This window comes from Musa acuminata, chromosome BXJ3-3 (genome assembly GCF_036884655.1).
Source record: "Musa acuminata AAA Group cultivar baxijiao chromosome BXJ3-3, Cavendish_Baxijiao_AAA, whole genome shotgun sequence".
Lineage (NCBI taxonomy): Eukaryota > Viridiplantae > Streptophyta > Magnoliopsida > Zingiberales > Musaceae > Musa > Musa acuminata.
This window is the reverse complement of record NC_088351.1, coordinates 9,750,225-9,770,057: the sequence shown is the minus strand read 5'-3', so window position 1 is coordinate 9,770,057 and position 19,833 is coordinate 9,750,225. Positions and strand designations below refer to the sequence as shown.

General features: G+C 43.2%; 3 protein-coding genes across 5 annotated transcripts; 2 read left to right on the top strand and 1 right to left on the bottom strand.

Moving 5' to 3' along the window:
- Nucleotides 1-236: 236 nt before the first annotated feature.
- LOC135633420 (36.4 kDa proline-rich protein-like) lies at nt 237-1,461 on the bottom strand. The gene is made up of 2 exons (XM_065142847.1): nt 558-1,461; nt 237-446 (listed from the first exon to the last, which is right to left on the bottom strand). Exon 1 carries the CDS (start codon nt 1,403-1,405, stop codon nt 584-586), a length of 822 nt encoding a protein of 273 aa, XP_064998919.1. The 5' UTR covers nt 1,406-1,461; the 3' UTR covers nt 237-446; nt 558-583.
- Nucleotides 1,462-4,781: 3,320 nt separating this feature from the next.
- Nucleotides 4,782-9,738, top strand: LOC135633935 (ESCRT-related protein CHMP1-like). Of its 3 annotated transcripts, none has more exons than XM_065143948.1 (2): nt 4,782-5,518; nt 9,550-9,738. In XM_065143948.1, exon 1 carries the CDS (start codon nt 4,891-4,893, stop codon nt 5,503-5,505), a length of 615 nt encoding a protein of 204 aa, XP_065000020.1. In that variant the 5' UTR covers nt 4,782-4,890; the 3' UTR covers nt 5,506-5,518; nt 9,550-9,738. The 3 variants fall into 3 exon arrangements, with proteins under 3 accessions (XP_065000020.1, XP_065000019.1, XP_065000018.1); XM_065143947.1 differs by lacking the exon at nt 9,550-9,738 and adding an exon at nt 8,221-9,528; XM_065143946.1 differs by having other exon boundaries at nt 4,783-5,518; nt 9,567-9,738.
- Nucleotides 9,739-15,607: 5,869 nt separating this feature from the next.
- Nucleotides 15,608-18,630, top strand: LOC135632447 (pentatricopeptide repeat-containing protein At3g16610-like). Its single transcript, XM_065141040.1, has one exon. It carries the CDS (start codon nt 15,648-15,650, stop codon nt 18,030-18,032), a length of 2,385 nt encoding a protein of 794 aa, XP_064997112.1. The 5' UTR covers nt 15,608-15,647; the 3' UTR covers nt 18,033-18,630.
- Nucleotides 18,631-19,833: the final 1,203 nt, after the last annotated feature.

Sequence of the window (19,833 nt, the reverse complement as noted above, 5' to 3'; positions counted from 1 at the left end):
GTGATAGATATTATGCCACTTGTTACTGTTGTTGTATGAACCCTAGAAAAAGATGAGTAAGACACCATGTTTTCGTTATTGTTGTAGAGTTTTGAAGTGCCATTGGTGGAGACACTCCTTGGACGGGAACTGACAGCTCTGACACTGAGCAGGAGAGAGACGCCAAGTAAAGGGTCACGAGACGACGTTTCCTTGCGTTTAGGATTCTCTTAGGTTACGTACTTGCGATGCATGCATGCAATGGAAATCTGGACACCTATTTATTATCTGCTTCAGCAGCACATACTGAAACTACAAGGAAACGAATGCATTCCTTCACTGGAAGAGCTCACTGAAACCAACTGACAACAAAACTCGAATGACCACAATACACCTATTGTACACTGAACAAACAGTAAGGCAGCATCAGCGACTTGGACGACGTCCTCTCCCACCCTCTCGTCAATCTGGATTTACATCCACAGCAGAAATTGTTAGGCGTCGAGGAGATAATCCATGTTTCAAGGTCGTAAACAACGTGAGAAGGAAGGAAGAAGAAGTGAAGAGGAGGGCTTAACTCCGAGAAGAGAGACTTGACTCGGTTCTAGACGGTGCACGTGTAACCAGGTGGTGGAGTCTTCCCACAGGTAAGCAGCAGCTGCAGTGCCAGCGGCACGTAGACGTTCATGTCGAGGACTTTCAGCTTGATGGTGGTGCACAGACACACCGCCGCCTCGATCTCCACGAGTCCTTGCAGCAAGGGACAGCACTGGTTCGCCGCTGGGTCGCCGGCACCGATGTGCACGAGGCCACCGAGGAGATCAACGCATGCACCGATCTTGAGCGTGTCGACAGGGCAAGTGGGCGACGCTGGGGGGCTCGTAGGAGGCGGCGGCGGCGACTGCCGCGGCGGGCACGGGGTGACACCTGGGGGGCCTCTACGCAGTGGCGGCGCCGTGACGGGTGGCTTTCCCATGACTGGTGGCACGGTGATGGGCGGGACTGTGATAGGTGGCTTGCCCATGATTGGTGGCACGGTGATGGGTGGGACTGTTATAGGTGGCATGCCGATGACCGGTGGCACGGTGATGGGTGGGACTGTGATGGGTGGCTTGCCGATGACCGGTGGCACGGTGATGGGTGGGACTGTGATGGGTGGTTTGCCGATGACCGGTGGCACGGTGATGGGTGGCATGCCGATGACTGGTGGCACGGTGATGGGTGGGACTGTGATAGGTGGCACGGTGATGGGCGGCATCGTGATAGGTGGTTTTCCGGTGGAAGGTGGCTTCGGCTTATGGTGTTGTTTGTACTTGGGTGGTTTGGACTTGGATGGAGGGCAGATGTCACAGGAAACAATGGAGGAGACGGAGGAGAGCAAGATCATGAAGGTTAGGAGGACGGCTGAGGTCTTGGAGGAGTCCATCGCTGAAGGACTCTTGCAGAGCGTTTGGTGTGGAAGGCTTAGGGAGGAAGAAGGTGGCTTATATAGGGTGGATGGCGAAGCCCTACAAGGCTTCACGTGAACATCCCTATTAGGCTGGAGTGTGGGGCAGCGGCATGCTGCCAGTCTTGCGAGTTGTTTCTATTCACCGAGCTTTCATGATTTGCTCAACATTCACAAGGATGTCAAGTCTCTCTGTCGATCTCATGCTTCGTTTCATGCTTAAGAGGAGCAGTGAGGGGAGTGGTGCAGGATGAAGCTCCCCAGGTATTCGCTGTGCTGCTCAACACGTTACAGGTATGGCCGCAATGCCTCCAGATCTGGAGGATTCAGATGCAAGTAGAGGAAACGACAGGGTTTTGGCACACATCAATCAATGCTACTCGACTTTAGTCAGCAAATTGGTGAGCTCTTTTCCTCCCCACTCCCCTTTCTCTGCCCAGTGAAAGTCATCTTTTACTGAGAGGAGACCTCGATCGGAAGTCGGATATCAACCCCAAGAAGGTCGACGCCAAGATGACAGCCAGTTGTTCTGACGGAGCAGCACAAGCAAGCTTTGAACCTTCAGGACGCATGGAAAGATTCCATAGGTTTGCGTCCCAGCTAGATATTGTGAGATGCCACAGTTTTATCTTCCTCCTGGAGTCCACCTGAGGATACGTGTGGAGTAAAAACATGTTCTTTAATTGGTGGATGTCAAGGAGGAGGAGTGCCTCCCATTCATGATTCGTGACTCAGTAGTTCCTGGCAGCCATGGATGCAGCACTGAACCAGCAATGCTCTACCGTTTGTACTTTAGCTTATGTAGTTTTCTGGGAATGAGGGCGACCACAAAGATTTCTCATATCATGTGACCACGTCAACTTGGTTCCCACCTCCGGCCTCAAGAAATGTATGCATGATATTAATGTAGGGTAGCTGCATGAGGCTCGTAAGGAATAAACCTAACTAGCTTGTCCTCGCACCACATTAACTTGTGGTGTGAGTTAGAGGACGCTCTCCGAACAGGGTTAACCTTCAGGAGAACAACTTGCAGAGGCGCACACAGAGGACAGAGTCCGATAAGATCGAGAGAGGGAGATGAGCAGTCCGTGAAGGGCTCCTGGGCGCTTTTAGATTTGGTGTTTGGAGGCAAGCGAACCCGTGACCATTCTTTCCCTTTCTCCCATGGCAAGGGGTGGGCCCTCCCTCCCTCCCTCATCACCCTGTGGCTAAATCGTGTCTCTCCGGCACTCGAGAATACCAATTACGATAAGATCCGATCCATTCACTGTGTAAATCTCATCCATTCATTGTAGTTCGATTTATTCTGAAAAAGACTTATCTTTCTCGTTTATTTCAAAAGATAGCTTCCTGTTTTTGTGTTTTTTGTTTTCCCCAAAATGGTATTTATGTATTAAATAAATTATATTTAAAATATTCTCATCGACTTGATGATATTTTTTTTTCTCGTTAATTATTATAGTGTTTCGTCTTGTTATGTTGTTTCGACTATCGCATTAAAAACACGATAAAATCTGTTTGAAAACATTATAAATTATATAGATATGCTTATAACCTTGATCAAACTCACTTTAGGTCTAGAAATTTGACATCCTAATGGCTTATGAATAATGACACCCAAAAAGACATAATATAATATTATTTATATATTTTTAATATTTTTAGTATTTTAATAGAAACATTATAATGACTATACTTTATATGTGTATTTATAATAGTTGAACAACATCTCCCAACATTATAATGATGGATAAAAAAAAATTATTTGAAAACATTGTAAATGATCTAAATAGACTCCTAATTTCGACTAAACCAATTATAAGTTTTAAAATATAATATGATTTATGAACAATGATAACTAAATAGATGATATCATCTATAGTATTTTTTTCGATAGCTTTAAATTATTTTCATCATTATAATATAATACTAAAAGATCCAAAACTAGTGAAAAAAATTGACTAAAAAATTTTCATCAGATGATTTTCTTAGGGTATTTTTAAAATTACCACTTTTGATTTTTCTCAAATAATAATTTTCTTATCTAATATTTTCACTCGTTGTTTTATCGATTTTAAATTGTTATGCTATTTTCATTTGGCTCGTTTATAATGTTCTTAAATAGCGTTTACGATGCTTTATCGATATATTAAAAATACTATAAATATTACTGTAAGTGACATCTGCATATTTGGTTGTCATTGCCCATAAATCATTTCAATATCATATATTTAAATTTATTTATTTTAATTAAAATATTTTTAAGTATATTTTATAGTGCTTTTGTTGTGACGATAAAAATACTATAATAACAAGCAAAATGATTTTTAAAGAGTGATTTAGGTGTATTTAAAAATTAGAGTACTATTTGAACAAAAAAAATAAAATAGAGAAAATATCTAAAATATAAATATTTTTAAAAAAATCATATGAAAAAAAAGAAGAAGAAGAAGAGAAGTCTTTTAAAATAAGAATAAATAAAGAAATCAAATCTCCCCAACATTTGGATTTGTAGCGAAGGATCCGAAGCAGTGGTTTACCCACTCCGACCCCTCCATGTGTTGTCCACCAAACGTTTGTCGGAGCGTCCTCGTTGGCGTCCTTCCGTTCCCATCCGATAACCGAGCCTTTTGGCGTCTCTGAAAGAGACACATCGGACTGCCAAGTATGTTTCTGCAGTGTGGGCTACGCTTTACGAGCCCATTTTTCTCTTGTCTTCTACTTGTAAGGTGCTCATGATTCATTACGGTAAATCATGTCGATTCCTAAGATTAGAAACAGCAATTCGGATGGTGATGGCGATAGAAGAATGTTGACACTAAATGTTTGGTGTCTTGGATGGTGGGCTTTAATTATTGGAGTTGTTTTTTTGTCGCCTAATACTTGTTTTCTAGTGACTTTTTATTATTTTTGTAAAATAGAAATACAACATCCTTTTGATCGATCGATGTAGGTTTGGTAATTAATTGCCTTCGAGTTTACATCAGATGACAGTAAATTTTTGATCGATCGATCGATCGATGTACGATTCGGTAATTACTTGAGATCGTGATTTTTATCAATTGGAATTAAAATGGGAAACTACTCAGATTGAATGAGAGATTTAATAATTAGATCATATTTTATATATAACTAAAATTATAATCGGTTGGTTGTTATCTCAAAATAATATTCTTTTTCATCGTCAATAATAAATTATATATATATATATATATAATATTAAAAGGAGAAAAATTATGCCTATTCGAATGGTCGGGATTCGATGCTTCTGCGGCACGCACGCGTTCCGGGTCTCCGTGTCGGCCTCGATGCGAGACGCGCTCGGCCCAATTAATCGTTGACCCGACCTTCGCTTCTAAGCCTTCGCCTCGTTCCCATTTCCTCAAAGACGGCCCCCTCGGCGTGGCGTCGAACGAACCCTAACCCTAAGTCTTCCTCGATCGATCAATCGGTTCCTTGGTGACATGGGGAACACCGAGAAGCTGATGAACCAGATCATGGAGCTCAAGTTCACGTCCAAGAGCCTGCAGCGGCAGGCGCGCAAGTGCGAGAAGGACGAGAAGTCCGAGAAGCTCAAGGTCAAGAAGGCGATCGAGAAGGGCAACATGGACGGCGCCCGGATCTACGCCGAGAACGCCATCCGCAAGCGCACGGAGCAGATGAATTACCTCCGCCTCTCCTCCCGCCTCGACGCCGTCGTCGCCCGCCTCGACACCCAGGCCAAGATGCAGGCCATCGGCAAGTCTATGGGCTCCATCGTCAAGTCCCTCGACTCCGCCCTCACCTCCGGCAACCTCCAAAAGATGTCCGAGACCATGGATCAGTTCGAGCGACAGTTCGTCAACATGGAGGTCCAGGCCGAGTTCATGGAGGGCGCCATGGCCGGGTCGACCAGCCTCTCCACCCCCGAGACCGAGGTCAACAGCCTCATGCAGCAAGTTGCCGACGACTACGGCCTCGAGGTCTCCGTCGGCCTCCCGCAGGCGGCGTCTCACGCCATCCCACCTGCCAAGGAGAAGGAGACCGTCGACGAGGATGATCTCTCCAGGCGCCTCGCTGAGCTCAAGGCCAGGGGTTAGCTCCTGTGCCAAGGTGACTTCTTCTCTTTTCTGGTAGTTTACCTTTTTCTTTTACTGCTTGCCTAACATCAAAATAGGGGAATTTAAGTATGTCAATAGCGATCATTTTCGTGTGTTTCATATGCTCTTGATGTTGGTATTCTGCGACACTTGTTCGTGAGCGTAGGTTAGAGAATGATTTTTTGCTAAAAACACTTGATTTTTCATTGTTGTTATCTAGGCTTTCATCTCTTCCTTTAATTGTGCATAAATTGTTTGGCAACTGCCTCCGCATACCGTGGGAATAAATTTTTCATCAGATGTAGACCATAACTGAAAGGTTGAGCAAATATCAGTGATCTGATGTCAAGTGCAGGATGGTTGGTGTTTGGAAGGAAAGAAGCAAAATTGATCAGCTAAAAGCATAATCAAATTCTTATAATACCTGATTTATTTGTGTCGCTTGAAATTGATCTCTTGAACACAAGAAGACTTTGCCCCTTGTTAATGTCATTTCTTCCTTGCATCTCTTATATAATTACTTCCTCTTGCTTTTCATTTGTTTCCATTTTCTTCTTTACATTTTCAATAAACATCAACATCAAGCTGAATCTCCAAAGTTCACAAAAAAGTTATCGTGGAGGTGCTTATACTTTGTTATTGAGCTTCTAGTTTCCATATGACCAAGAACTCTGAGATAAGGGTGACCATGGTTTTGGATCACCGGTTTCGGTTTTGCAAAGTTGGGAACCGGAACCGAACTGGTTTCAGATGGTTCCGGTTCTGGTTCCGAAACCGCCAGTTCAGTTCTTGTTCCTATTGAATTAAAAAAAAATACTGCACTAGGATCCGAAACCATGTCATTAAGCCATTTTGGAACCGTCGGTTCTGGTTTCAATTTCCAGGAATTGGAATCGAACCGCATGGCCTCGGTTCTGGTTCGTTTCGGCAGTCCGAACCAGACCATCGACCCCATTTGGTTTCTGGTTCCGGTTTGAATCCAACCATGGTCACCCCTACTCTGAGAATGACTTTTCATAATCCTATATGACGCTGTTGGTAAAACTTGTTAATCACTGTTCAATATCATAATCCTGCTTTACATTTTTCTTTTCACAATTTTGGTTGCTGAAGTCTTAGATTATGGACGATGACTTTTTCTTAATCTAAAGTGTGTAATGGAGTTCTATTGAATGCTTAGGTGCTGTGTTAGGTACATAGATCAAATTCTGGTTTTGCGAGTAAAAGAGTATTAAGTTGTGATAGAATGAAATACTTGGTAGCTAAATTTGTCACATTAAGTTTTTTGAATTTTCACATAGAGCAAAGATCCAAAGGACCTTAGCTGTATGCTCTAAATGCCTCTCGAAAGATTCTATCAAATTGTGTTGTTATAAATTATATATTTACCATTTACGGGACTTGAAAATTTGGACTTCCTCAGTATGATGATAAATTGTATATCTTTCTTAAGAAGTGTATTGGAGTAACAATTTCAGTGTAGGGGAAGAATCATACTTCAATGTGACCTGAGGACTTTTGCCTCCAACTTTTGACATTTTATGGAACATTCAAAGTCCCTGTTTAAAATATGGAGCTTCATTGTAACAGAATATTTGATTGGTGATTATGGTTGGTTGGGTATAAGTTATAAATAAGTCTAATGAATTTGGTGTTTAATTGCCTACTAAATGATGATAAAATAGATACTCGATGATGAGCACTTTTAATCAGCACAAATCACCACGTCTTGTGTATAGATCTTAACACAATTAATTATCACTAGAGGCAAAGGCCTTTGGTAAGTGGAGGGCTTAAGGTTTGAAAAAACCACAATTCAAGGGAAAGATGTCTTGTGACTGGAGGAGGACGATGGTGGCATTATGCCCATTTAATCTTTTCTTTGAAACTTCTTTAGATAGTTTGTACTGATTTGGGTTGGTTTTGATTTGGATCATCTAGGTAGTCGTTTGCTTTATGGGGTATTACAGTGGGTTGGCTGAGCATAATGTCCATCTCGTGGATTAATTATTTTTATGCTCACATCATTCTGACCAAAACTTGGAATCTTATGTTGCTGTAAGATTGAGGTAATCGGCAATGACAAGTGAGATACCCAAAACCCAGAATCAAAGATCACCGAAGTAAATGTTTCAAGTTGTAATCAACTTGATTTTTTAGTAATCTTGCAATGTTAAGTTTTCTCAAAATATAAAGTTTGAGGCTCATAGTCATTGTTTCAGTCCATATTTTTTGTGCATGTTATTCAAGGGACATCTTTCTTGTCATGGTAACGTCGCTATAGCTATGTCCAAAATGAACCTGGACACCCCCTGTTTGTAGTCAGCATGTCTACTTTTCCCATTGCAATGCACAATATGTCCCCATTAGAATTAAAAATTTACGTGGAGGGATTGCATGGGGATACTCATGTCCTAAGCGGTGTCTGGTAGTGAAGTTGTACTTTGAAAATAGGTACTTAGTTCTGTCCGTCTAAGGCTAGAAGCAATTGTCCTGCCAATTATCATGCCTCCACTGATCTTCTGCTGTCATGTTAAGTGTCTTTTGCTCTTTGCCCCCATGCTAGTCACATGCTCATGCATCTGACCAGCTTCAAGTTGTTACGTCATGTAACTTTGGTTGTTTAGTGAATACTTTTAGAAGAGCAATCTTTGTATAATCATCTATTCCACATAATAATCTTTTGTTATGTAACTATATCTATCTTAATCACAGGTCCTTGGTTGTGCTCCTTATATTTGCTTATATTCATGTAAAACCCACCTGCAAATGGAACTTCCTAGAAATGGGATTATTGAAAGGAATCCACTTGCAGTTCAGCTACTGGCATGGGACATAGTGATGCATATCATGAAAGTTCTCTGCATGCACTGCCATTATGTTGGTTTTACTGGAGGGTTGAGATTTGCTGAAATTCCTATTTTCCTTATAATATGCAAATTGTGAAAGAGGGACCGAATGGATTTAGATTTGGTTTATTCTTCCCTTTCTGATCCATCCTGTTGTATATATTTTGATTAAGAATGAGATATTCTTTGGACCAAAAATCACATCATGTAAAGTTGGAAACTGTATACGATGAACGAAAACTGTTTGATATAGCGACATATAAACTCAAATACAAAGGGGATAGAGAGCAGATAAAATTCATATTGGTGAGGTGGGGTAAGCAGCCCGCCCTGACCAAGGTGGCATAGTGCCATGGTGAATGTGAGAGGTGGTCGAATCTGAAGTTAGAGAAAGGACTCTTCTGTGTTAGAAACAACTATCGTAGTAGTTGAAAAACAAACCGACCAGTCAGGTTAGAAGTTCTGTTCCAGATTCTATGCCCATATTCCTCTATTTATTGTCCGATGCCCATATTCCTCTATATTGTTGGAAGCAATGCTCTGTCTTTAATCAATTCTATACTCTGGTAGCTAAATTCAATTCGACTCTTAAGTAATAGCAGTGAGGTTAGTAGTTTTCTGCATCTTGGTTGTCTTTTGTCAGTAGAGTGAAAGCACCTCCTTAGAAAATTGCTTGTGCTATTTGGTTAAAACCATTGGAAATGGGTCGCTGAAACTATTATTTGTTCAAATTAAGCCTTGCTAGAAACAAATTGACGGATCTTTACATTAACATTCTTGGCCATGAAAGGACCGAATTAAAGAAGCACAATTCTTGATAATTTGAAAATATCCGTATGTTTGGCTTTATATATCTGGTAGCTGATATCTCGAATCCTTAACCTGCTTGAGTGAAAACAGATGGTAAATCATGATTTGGTTGTTTTCGTATTTTGCTGCCTCTTGAATTTGGCTGTGTATATGTATACAAGTATTTTTTTGAAGGCGGCATGAAAAAAAAAACGTTCAAATGTAATTATCTGCCATAATTTCCTTGTTATATATATGATGTCCGACCGGAATGATAAGCCAGTTATCTTCATCCTAATTATACTTTATTACTGTTGAGTAGACAATTTTTTTAATACTATCGTCCGCGGAACCTTTAGCTTGTTATAAACAGAATGATAGTTAACCGCATAATGATTTGTTTTAGTCTTCATTCTATTACAGGTCCTGAATGCATCTCGCTGAGATCAACAAAAGAACCCATCTATATTGTGCTGGAGAATTGCTAATAATTGCTATATTTGTACATACAATGGTGTACTGTTCCAGACCTTCATTCTTGTGTGAACTCAAAGATTTTCTGTGACACATTTATAAAGCTCATCTTGTTTGCATATCTATATTGTGTCCATGTGTAGATACAGATAGAGAGAGAAGAGAGAGAGAGAGAGAGAGAGAGAGAGAGTTGATATTATTGTGCCTTTCAGAAAGTAGTATTAAGCTCTCCATATTTTCACCATCTCAATGCATGCGGATAAATAAATGGTTTCTATCTTAAACATAGTCTGGTGAATGATTCCTATACCCTAATCATTGATTCTAATCGATATCGATTGCATTTCATGAAATAGTCGAAATTATAAATTTGTCTCCACTAATTTAGTAGTTAAAAAAGAAGAAGCGTAGATTAAGCAACAGATACATAGCCACGAGTTCAAACTGCTGTAGTACCCCACGTGAACTCCTGACGCACTCGGTATCGAACTTTGGTTTATAGCCAGAATCCGATATCATCCGATCCGAACGGGATTTTATCCGACCCAAATCGACAGAAGAATCCAATTCAAGTTGAATCGACGAAACTACAGCCCAACATGGCGGAGGGTTCGTCGGCGTGATTACGTCCGTATCGGTGGATCCAACAACCCCACGTCAGTGACATGACGGCACCAACGAAGGCTTTTCTCGAAAGGTAAACTTGCAAATACGAACACGTTTCGGGTGTGAGTGGCGGAAGCGATCGCTTTGGTGCCACGTCGGTTCCGACTAGTGAGAGAAATAGCCACACTACCATCATCGTTATCCTCATGATCACTAGCCGTTCACAGGTTCATCACTTGTCCATCCACTGACCGACTTGTCCCTCAAATAATTGCCACTGTTGCTTTCTTTCCCGTTGCCTGCTTTTTCTCCTCCAAATAACCACTCCACCAATCCATACGTGTTTCCTCCCCCAAAATAAAACCAACTTGGCGGTACAAACGTACGTGACGATGAATTGACAGTTCATAGCACGTGCCCACCTGCTGGTACAAAAACAGTCGGTCAAGACCGACCTCGTACTGCTGATGACTCGAGCTATCCATGCAGTAACACTCTCACATGATGCCTTCCATGTCTTCATCTACCGAACGTCACAGCAGTAGATATCTGTATCCTCCCACCGTCTAATATACATATATATATATATATCTCTGATAGAAAAAAAAACAAAAGGCTAAAAAAAGACAGATTAGCGGGTGGTAATCCACTGGTTTATGTCAGGTTAGGAGGCGACAGATTCCCCGATCACAGCCTAAAATCCATATCACCTCAGCATTAAAAGAATACGGACAAGATCTAATAGATCCAACAAATCTTCATGGAGGGACCCAAGTCATCCGGCCTAGTGTTTGCCAGCTCTGATGCTGCAATCATATGGCGCACATATGCACCATTTTTGCCGGGTTTAAGAGGAAGGAAGGAGGAACATGATGCCATGTAGTAGTAACTCAGTGGTTTGTCCATACATACTCCATAAGCCTGAAGAGATCCAAATGGGAAAAAGGAACCCCAGGTTTTGGTCTTCGAGAGCAGTGAAGACCAGATGCATGCAGCAACCCAAGGTAGGAGGCAATGGTCTTGCACTCCCAACCCATCCTTTGCACAGATCTCCACCGTCCTTGAAAGGTCCTCCTCACTCATCTCACCAAGTCACACAGCAGAAGAAACAAGGCGGAGGAGGAGTGCGGTCGTCGCCAGAATTAACAGATCCACATGCCCCCAGAATTTGTTGCAGGAATTGCTAGTGGGCAGATCAAGTGGGACAAACCCTTGGAGCTGTCCTGTAATCGTCTGTGGAGGCAGGGAAGCGATTTCCTGTGTCGGGCGTGCTCTCGAAGTAGACCTTCAAATCGAACAGTCTCGGAGAAGGAGGAGGACAAGATGAAAAGAGAGAGAGAAGAAGAAGAAGAAGTGGAATTGGTCGCAGTGGGGAGACGGTGGTCAAAATGGTTTACCGTCACAGCGACCTTAACGGACGCGCCCGTCTCGGGTCGGGCGCGCGTACTAAGTGGGGTGTCTGCCACTCCGACCCGACAACGCGACCTCCCTCCCCATTTCACGGATGGCTGTTGTGGAGGACTCATGCAATAAACCAATAATGCGAGGAGTTATATGCAAATTTCACCCCTTTTGAGTCAATCACCCATGTCTTTGACTTGGTCAAATGCTATTCCCAACATGGAGCATCCTTTTTTGTTGGTCCATGTTGGTAATATGATCAATTATTATTACTAAGTTGGATACAAATACTAGTTATGTTTAGAGAAGAAAGAAAGAGAAAAAGGAATTTACCACCCCCCAATCTACCAACACTGTGCAGCGAAGCCTACTGAAACTTTGAGCCGTAAACAAAGAAGCAGGCTCCGGTCAGCTTTTCCATGAGTAAATAATGAGCCCTATCAGCCACCACAACTTCCAACAGGAACTGACCTTTTTCCATAAGGACACAAAAAAATACTGCACTACTGTCAGTCCTCCATAATGTATTCATAGCAGGAGGACTCAGAAAGTGGTCAACTTTTTATGGTCGAATGTGAATTGTACTGCAAATAGTCTGTAACTGAGGAGAGCAAAGGAAAGGGAAGGGTAAAGAGGTCAGTTTGAGGAGGTCTATATTCTTCTCGGGATTGGGTTATCAGTCTCCCACCAACCCCATGAAGGGAACCCCTCCCCCCCACCTTTCCCTCCTCTATAAGTATCCAGCTTCTCATCCCCAGCACTCTCATTCCCAAGACCTCCTCCTCCTCCTCTTATTCTTCTTCCTCCTCCTCCTCCTCCTCCTCCTCCTTTCCCATCTTCTCCTCACTGTGTGTCTATGTATGTGCATGATGGATGGCCCTCTTTGTAGTCTTCCACAGCTTTCTTGAACTGCAGTCATCATCCTTTGGAAGTGGGCATATACCTCAGTTGCAGTTCAATAAAGCTGTGGGAAACTACAGAGAGTGACCAAAGAATTAATCGAAGGAGCCACACTATGTGGATGCCAATGCCTTCTACCTCATCTTCCCTCTCTCTCTCTCTCTCTCTCTCTCTCTCTCTCTCAATGTCAGTATCTTCACTTACCAAGAGGACCATCTCTCTCTCTCTCTCTCTCTCTCTCTCTCTGAGTAAAAAGATGCTGATTTCTTTTTGGCGAAGAAGGTAAGTCTTGCTGAGTTGCTGTGGTTGCCTTGTTTGATCTGAAGGTGGCTCTGTTGGAGTGGGCACCTCTATCTCATCATGGAAGGAAAGGTGGGTTCATGATGGGATATCAAGGCAGCCTTTTTCTTCTTCCACACAATACCATGCTGCTCCTTTTCTTCTTGGGTTAATGGTATTCCTTTTTATCTTGTGGTTATCCCTTTCTGGTAAATTTTCTCATCTGCAGTCATGCAAGGTTAAAAGAGGCAGCCAAAAATAGTCAATACTTGCACTGGTGCCACCCTTCTCTCAGAGATGAAGGAAATCCTCTGACATAGATTCCCTTGCATGCCCCAGGCTTTACAAGGGTAAGGAATCACTTGATATCGTCTTGTTCTGAGATGGTAAATCTTAGGTTGGAAGCACACTGCTTGAATCCCTTCTTTTTTTCCTCTGACCTGTATACAACACAAAATAGATGTCCAATTATCTCACACATTCATTACCAAGTGGAACTTAAGCTGCATGGATTTTTAGTTTGTGAGATCTCTTTATAAGCTGTTGTTTGGTTGGCTCTTCATAGAACATTTACAAAACTGAAGCTAATTTCACAGTCCAGAAAAAAAACTTAATGGTTCAGTTGAGTCATGACAGAATGGTAATGAGTTGGCTGTGCATGATGAGCTTTGAACAACCCAATCATAATTTATGCGACTCTTAATCAATCTTAGACATTTGTTCAGGAGATGATGTTTTGGTTTGAAGATTTCCTACATGCATTCTGATCTACTGAAACTTAGTCATCTGATCTCTATAAATGAAGATTATAAACATGATGCATATTATTGTAAATGAAGATCACAAATATTGATTACTGTTATCCTTTTTATAGCATATTAGAAGAAACACAACTTAATTAGTAGGGGGGAAATGTCATCTTGCAGCAGTTTCAGATCTGTTTTCAGCAAACACCATCTGTTTATACTCCTCTGGCAATTATACAACATTTTATATCTCACTATGTTGAACTGGTTTAATTGAGCATATATCACAGAGAGAGAGAGAGAGAGAGAGAGAGTAATTATGGGTATATCAATTCATGACAAAGTTTTAGGCAATAAATCTAGGTTCCTTGAACTCCAATTGACAGTGTATAATAATAACTCATGACTAAATCCTTGTATCTAAGATTATATATGGAAAAATGCATCTTGTAAAGGTATCAATGAACAAACAATAATGAGAAGAAAAAGATCCTTCCAATGGTTCCTTGTGATACAATGAGGATGATAAAGATGGATCATGTGCTTTGATCCCCATAGAGTGAATGAATGAACATTCAAGGAGCTTACAGATTTTTCTTCCCTCTGGATTGAGAGGAACACCTTTGTGGTAATTCACTGATCAACAAAACATCACTTTTGAGATGGTTTTACAGATCCAAGTTAAAACACTTCAGCAGTTTATTGTCTTGGATGAGTGTTTGTGATGACAAGAACACATTTCCGGATTGCCTTTGAGTACCAACCAAAAATTTAGTATGTACTAACCAGTAAAATTCCATGTGACATTTAATTGGCATATGCAGTGCCTGCTCATGGATTCCTGATCTTTATTCAACCAAGAACAGATGGAAATGGTGAGCATGACGTTCAATCCAAAATAGGTAAAGAAAGAGGTAGCATTTCCTTTGGTCATCTGTCCAAGCTGACATCACAAGTGTTGCTTATTCCAAGTTTCTGCTGGATTTTCTTCTCATGTTTAGTTTGAGAGCAAACTTTAGGAAAGAAAGCTCCAACCTTTTGCACTCTTTATGGAGTCAAAAGGTTCAAATCTCCCAATACATTCACATAGATGCATCACCATGATTACTGCTTCAAGGTTCAGAAGTGAGTTCATCATCATAGCATGGAGTTGCAGGTGGAGGTGAATGCAGCATGGAGCTGATATTGGCTGGGTGTGTGGGAGCAGATGGCAGAGAGCAGAGTTGGGGAAGCAGCATGTGAAGTGTGGAGCCAGCGGCCATGAGAAGCCAAAGCCTTGTGCCGGCAACCATTAGCTGGTGGCGTGGTCAGCCATCATCCATTGTTATTTCATGCGGACTACACAACAAAGTCTAACTTCATATCTCCGAGACATTCCAATTGATCTCAACTTCATGTCTCTGAGACAATTCGAATTGATCAGTGTATTATTATATTAAGTGATTGATCTCAAGTTCGAGTCTACTTATGAACGTCGCATATGACATTTGATGTATGTATATTTTCTTTATTATTTTAAACAAAGCCTAACTCTACAAATTCACTTATCTTCATGGATGCTGTGAGCTAAATCCACACCCTAAATATAATTAGGAGTAATATTATTGGATATTACTATCATTAATTTAAGTACTTTTTTAAAAAAAATTGAGTGATTTTGTACATATCTCATTTACTTACCATTATGAGTAATACTATCCATAAAGATTGAATTTAAGAGCAATAAAGATATCAAAGCGATTAATAGATTTATCATCAAGCTAATTATATATTGTTTTATATAATTAGTTACCTTCAGTATGTCGTCGATTTCTATACTTTTAAAGTTATATTAGGATTTTTATACTTATAAAAATTAAACATTAAAATCTCTAAATAAATTTAAAAATAATTTTATAAAATAAATAAAAAATCAAGAGAAAGAGATTTTATTAAAATAAATATTTTATTTTTGTAAGTATACAAATATTAATATAATTTTTTAGACTATAAAATATCGAAATATTAAAAATAGCTAATTAATTAGCCTCACCAATAGAATGGGGAAAAGCCGTCGCTTCGGTGGTTGTATGATCGATGCGTGACCCAACTCTTCCTCATGGCTGCCTCCGCGCCCCCTCCTCTCTCCATCTCCTTCCTCACCTCTTCTCCTCCCTCTTATGTACAACCTAAAGCTCTGTCCTTTCCTTCCTCCACCACTAACCCCTCCGCTGCCACCGCAAGGCCGCTCCAACCCCTTTCATCCACCGCCACCGCCGCCGCCCTCGACCGCTGCTCCGACGCGCTCTCCCTCCGGGAGGGCGCCCAGATCCACGCCCGGTTCCTCCGACTCGGCGTCGCTCCTGACCCCCGCTTCTCCACCCAGCTCCTCCGCCTCTACTCCGCCCACGGCCGCCTCGCCGCCGCCCGCGCCATCCTCGATGCCATACCCCGTGACGCCCTCTCCCGTCTCGCCTTCAACTACGTCATCCGCGCCTACGCCTCCTCCGCGCTTGCCGAGCCCGCCCTCGACCTCTTCCTCGAGATGCTCGATTCCGGACTCTCCCCCAACGAGTTCACCTTCCCCTTCGTCCTCAAGTCCTGTGCTCTCCTCGGGCTCCTCGATCTCGGCCGCCAGATCCACGCGGCGCTTGTAAAAACCGGCCTTTTCGTCACGAACGTCTTCTGTGCCAGCGCCCTCTTGGATCTGTATGTGAAGCATGCGCCTTTCGGTGACGCGTGTCAGTTGTTCGACAGAATTCATCACAGAAATGAAGTGACTTGGAATTCCATGATGACTGCTTACGCCCAAAATGGGTTTTGGGGGCGGAGCTTGGAGATGTTGGACAGAATGGTGGATTCTGGACTGGAAGTTGGAACCAGCAGCTGGAATTCCATTGTTGCTGGCTGTGTTCGTTACGGGGATTTGGAGCTCGCGTTGGGGATGCTCGGTGAGATGCTTTCCTCAGGCTCGTTCAAGCCCAATGCAGCCACAATTAATACCCTCCTTCCATTAATCCCCACAATCCCCGCTCTGGATAGTCTCAAGGTGTTGCATGGATTTTCCTATAGGAATGTGGAGATAATGGATGTCGACCCGGCTGGTGCTGATCGATTGTGGTCGGCGATTGCAGCTGGGTATGCCTTCCATGGATGCATGGACTACGCTTCCTGCTTATTCGAGAAAGTTCAGTTGAAAGGCAGCCAGTTGTGGAATTCGATGATCTCAGGCTTCCTTGAGTGTGAGCAAGTTCATGAAGCATTTGCCGTCTTCCGAGAGATGGCCTTTCAGTATGGCCTTGAAGCAGAAGCCCTCTCTAGAGTTTCACTGACCTTGGTCCTTCCAGAATGTGGTGAGCTGTGGAAGTCTGGATTGGAGATCCACGCCTATGCTTATAGGAGATGTGTGGAATCAAACACGTCGGTGAGCAATGCCCTGATGGCCATGTATGCAAGGCGAGGAGACAAGGAAGCATCCGAGAAGGTCTTCCAGACAATCACAGAGAAGGATGTCGTGTCCTGGAATACCATGGTGGCAATGTACGTGATGACACACGATACTGATGGTGCATTTGAACTTTTCCAGCAGATGATTGCAGAGGGTGTCAGGCCCGACGAGTTCTCATTCAGCTCTGCACTCAATGCATGTGCATGCTCATCATATCTTAGGCAAGGAATGGCATTGCATGGGCATATGGTTAAGAGTGGGTTCTATTGCTCATATCAGGTTGTGCAGAATTCGCTCATGGATGCTTACGGGAAATGTGGGTGCGTAGAAGAAGCTCGAAAGGTCTTTGAGGAGATATCCTTGAAGGATGTTATCTCATGGAATACTGTTATCTCATGTTGCGGTTTCAGTGCGCATCCTCAGGAGGCCATCTCGCTTTTTAGCAGGATGAAAGAGGAGGGTTGGAAGCCCAATCGTGTCACCTTCATCGCACTCCTATCAGCTTGTAGTCATGCGGGATTGCTCGATGAGTGTCTGCATTACTTTGAAACAATGACCAGCGAACATGGGATCGTACCTGATGTGGATCACTACTCCTGTATCGTAGATGGTTTAGGTAGAGCAGGTCAGCTCGAGAAAGCTTACCGGTTCATCAAAGGCATGCCTGTAGAGCCAGACGATTGCATCTGGGGTGCACTGCTGAGCAGCTGTAGGATTCATGGGAATCTTGAACTTGCAGAAGTTGCAGCAAAGCGTCTGATTGAATTGGATCCTCAGCATTCGGGCTACTGGGTGTTGCTGTCTAATGTTTATGCAGACGCATCTAGGTGGAGGGATGTTTCGGATGTCCGAGCCGCCATGAAGGATGCTGGGGTGAACAAGTGCCCTGGTTTTAGCTGGGTTGAGGTCGGTGGCAGGGAGGTGCACAGGTTTCTTACTGCCGATAAGCTTCACAAGCAGTGTGATGATATTTATGCAGCTCTTGATGGTTTAGTGAAGCAGTTGAAAGATGAAGGATATGCGCCACTTGTGTCTCCCAGAGATCCTTTCTCCTGATCAGGAAAAATAGGATTCAGACACAATAATTGTCTGAGGAAGGAAGATAGTGTCAACCCTAACAGAGTGACCTCACCAAGTGATACAATATGCATGACTAACTTATTGGATCTCCTGCATCATTAATCGGTCATCAATAGATTTCGGATGTCAAAGGATAAGATATATTTATGCTGATACCAAGAGTCGGAATAATGTATGATCCGAGAAAGTTTTTGGGATTGGGTGCGCAGATGCGCACAGATAGGCTGCTGATTGAATGTTAATGGAAGATTCCTACTTGCTGTAGAGTGATTCACTAAGCTGCACCTGCTCGATGGAAATGTGATGAATCAATTTAGCAAATTACTAAAACGTTTCCTGCCTCAGGTTGAGCCACATGACCAAATGAAAGCATGACTCAGCTGGGATCTGATCTCGTCAAAAGTGAGGGACTACAGTAGTCGGAGAGCTGAAAACCAGCTATCGTTTAGCCACCTGACTGTCACAGAATTCAATTCAGAAAACAAAGAGTACTTTGGTTTATCATCAAAGTTGTTTGATCGAATGATACACTTCTTTTACAATTATCCTTTAAAATTAATCATGTTTCCCTTTCCGTTTATGTATTGCCAAATGTCTTCTCCTACAATATACATCACATTGTTTATGAACACAGCTATGATCTCAAGTCAAAAGTGGCCTCCGTTGCGGCCCAAGCAATGTCGGGTAGACTCGAGCGGCTTGTTTACCCACCTTCCCCAGTCGTCGCCTAAGGTCAAACCAAGGCCGCAGGCATGTCGGGTTCATCTCATCTGGTCCGCGTCGTCGCTTTCCCTCACCAACCTTACTCGACCCATCCCGCACCGGCGCACACGTCGCACTGACTCTGCCTCGTTCCCCTCCCCTCCCCTCCCCGTCGTAGCCTAAATTACGGGACCTATTCCCCGGTCTCACCCATTTAATGCATCTCAACGACCCTCTCGTACCCATATTAACTACGACGCGTCTCTTTATGCTTATTGTTTTATCTTATTTATTCCTTATTACAAGGATAAATATATACTTTTCCCTCCACCGCTGTTTCGCGGTAGGCGCGGCTGGCAGATCACCGACCTCATTGTCCTCCGGGAGCGCCGCCCTTCGCCGGCAGCCGTCGGATCGGGTCCGCAGGTCACCATCCGACCGTCCGTGATGGTGGCGGCCGCCTGCCGCGTGTGGTTCCGTGACGAGGGAGGAGACGTCTCCACACGTGCCGCCCAACGACACGTGGCCATTGAAAAATGCAGGAAAAATAAAACAATTATTAATTCAAAATAATCCTTTTCAATGCTCGGGGTCACGCACCGCCTAAGATTGTCGGCCGGGTAACGTGGCGGCTGCGGCGGTCGACACACGGCCGTCCTATTCCCCGTCTTTTGCGTGCCACCCCTTTCCTCTTCTTTCCCCACTATTTTAATATTTCCGTTAATCTTCTTGACGGCCCCGTCATGGATTATGGGGAAGATGATGACAAGCTGTGGCTTTCCGTCGCACTAACGGCGTCACGCTAGATTGTCGTTTCCTTGATCTTTTCCGTGTCATTCACTTGGCTACCGGATAAGCAATCCAACAGTGGCGAGAACGACGCGTTCGCTGCCTGCCTCCACGCTAAGTATTGCGCGCCCTCCAAATGTGCAGACAAGTGTTCCTCTGCAGATTCTATCCAGCCCGTTCAATTTGACTTGATTATGATGGACGGTCGGGATTGGTTTTGAGGCCCCTCCGTAATCTTTCCTACGAGGAGGGGTCTATATAGTTTCCATCCAGGGCTTTGGCTTAC

Bases quoted from the DNA above. Each gene is read 5' to 3' on its own strand.
- LOC135633420 (XM_065142847.1), bottom strand. From the start codon at position 1,405: ATGGACTCCTCCAAGACCTCAGCCGTCCTCCTAACCTTCATGATCTTG.
- LOC135632447 (XM_065141040.1), top strand. From the start codon at position 15,648: ATGGCTGCCTCCGCGCCCCCTCCTCTCTCCATCTCCTTCCTCACCTCT.
- LOC135633935 (XM_065143948.1), top strand. From the start codon at position 4,891: ATGGGGAACACCGAGAAGCTGATGAACCAGATCATGGAGCTCAAGTTC.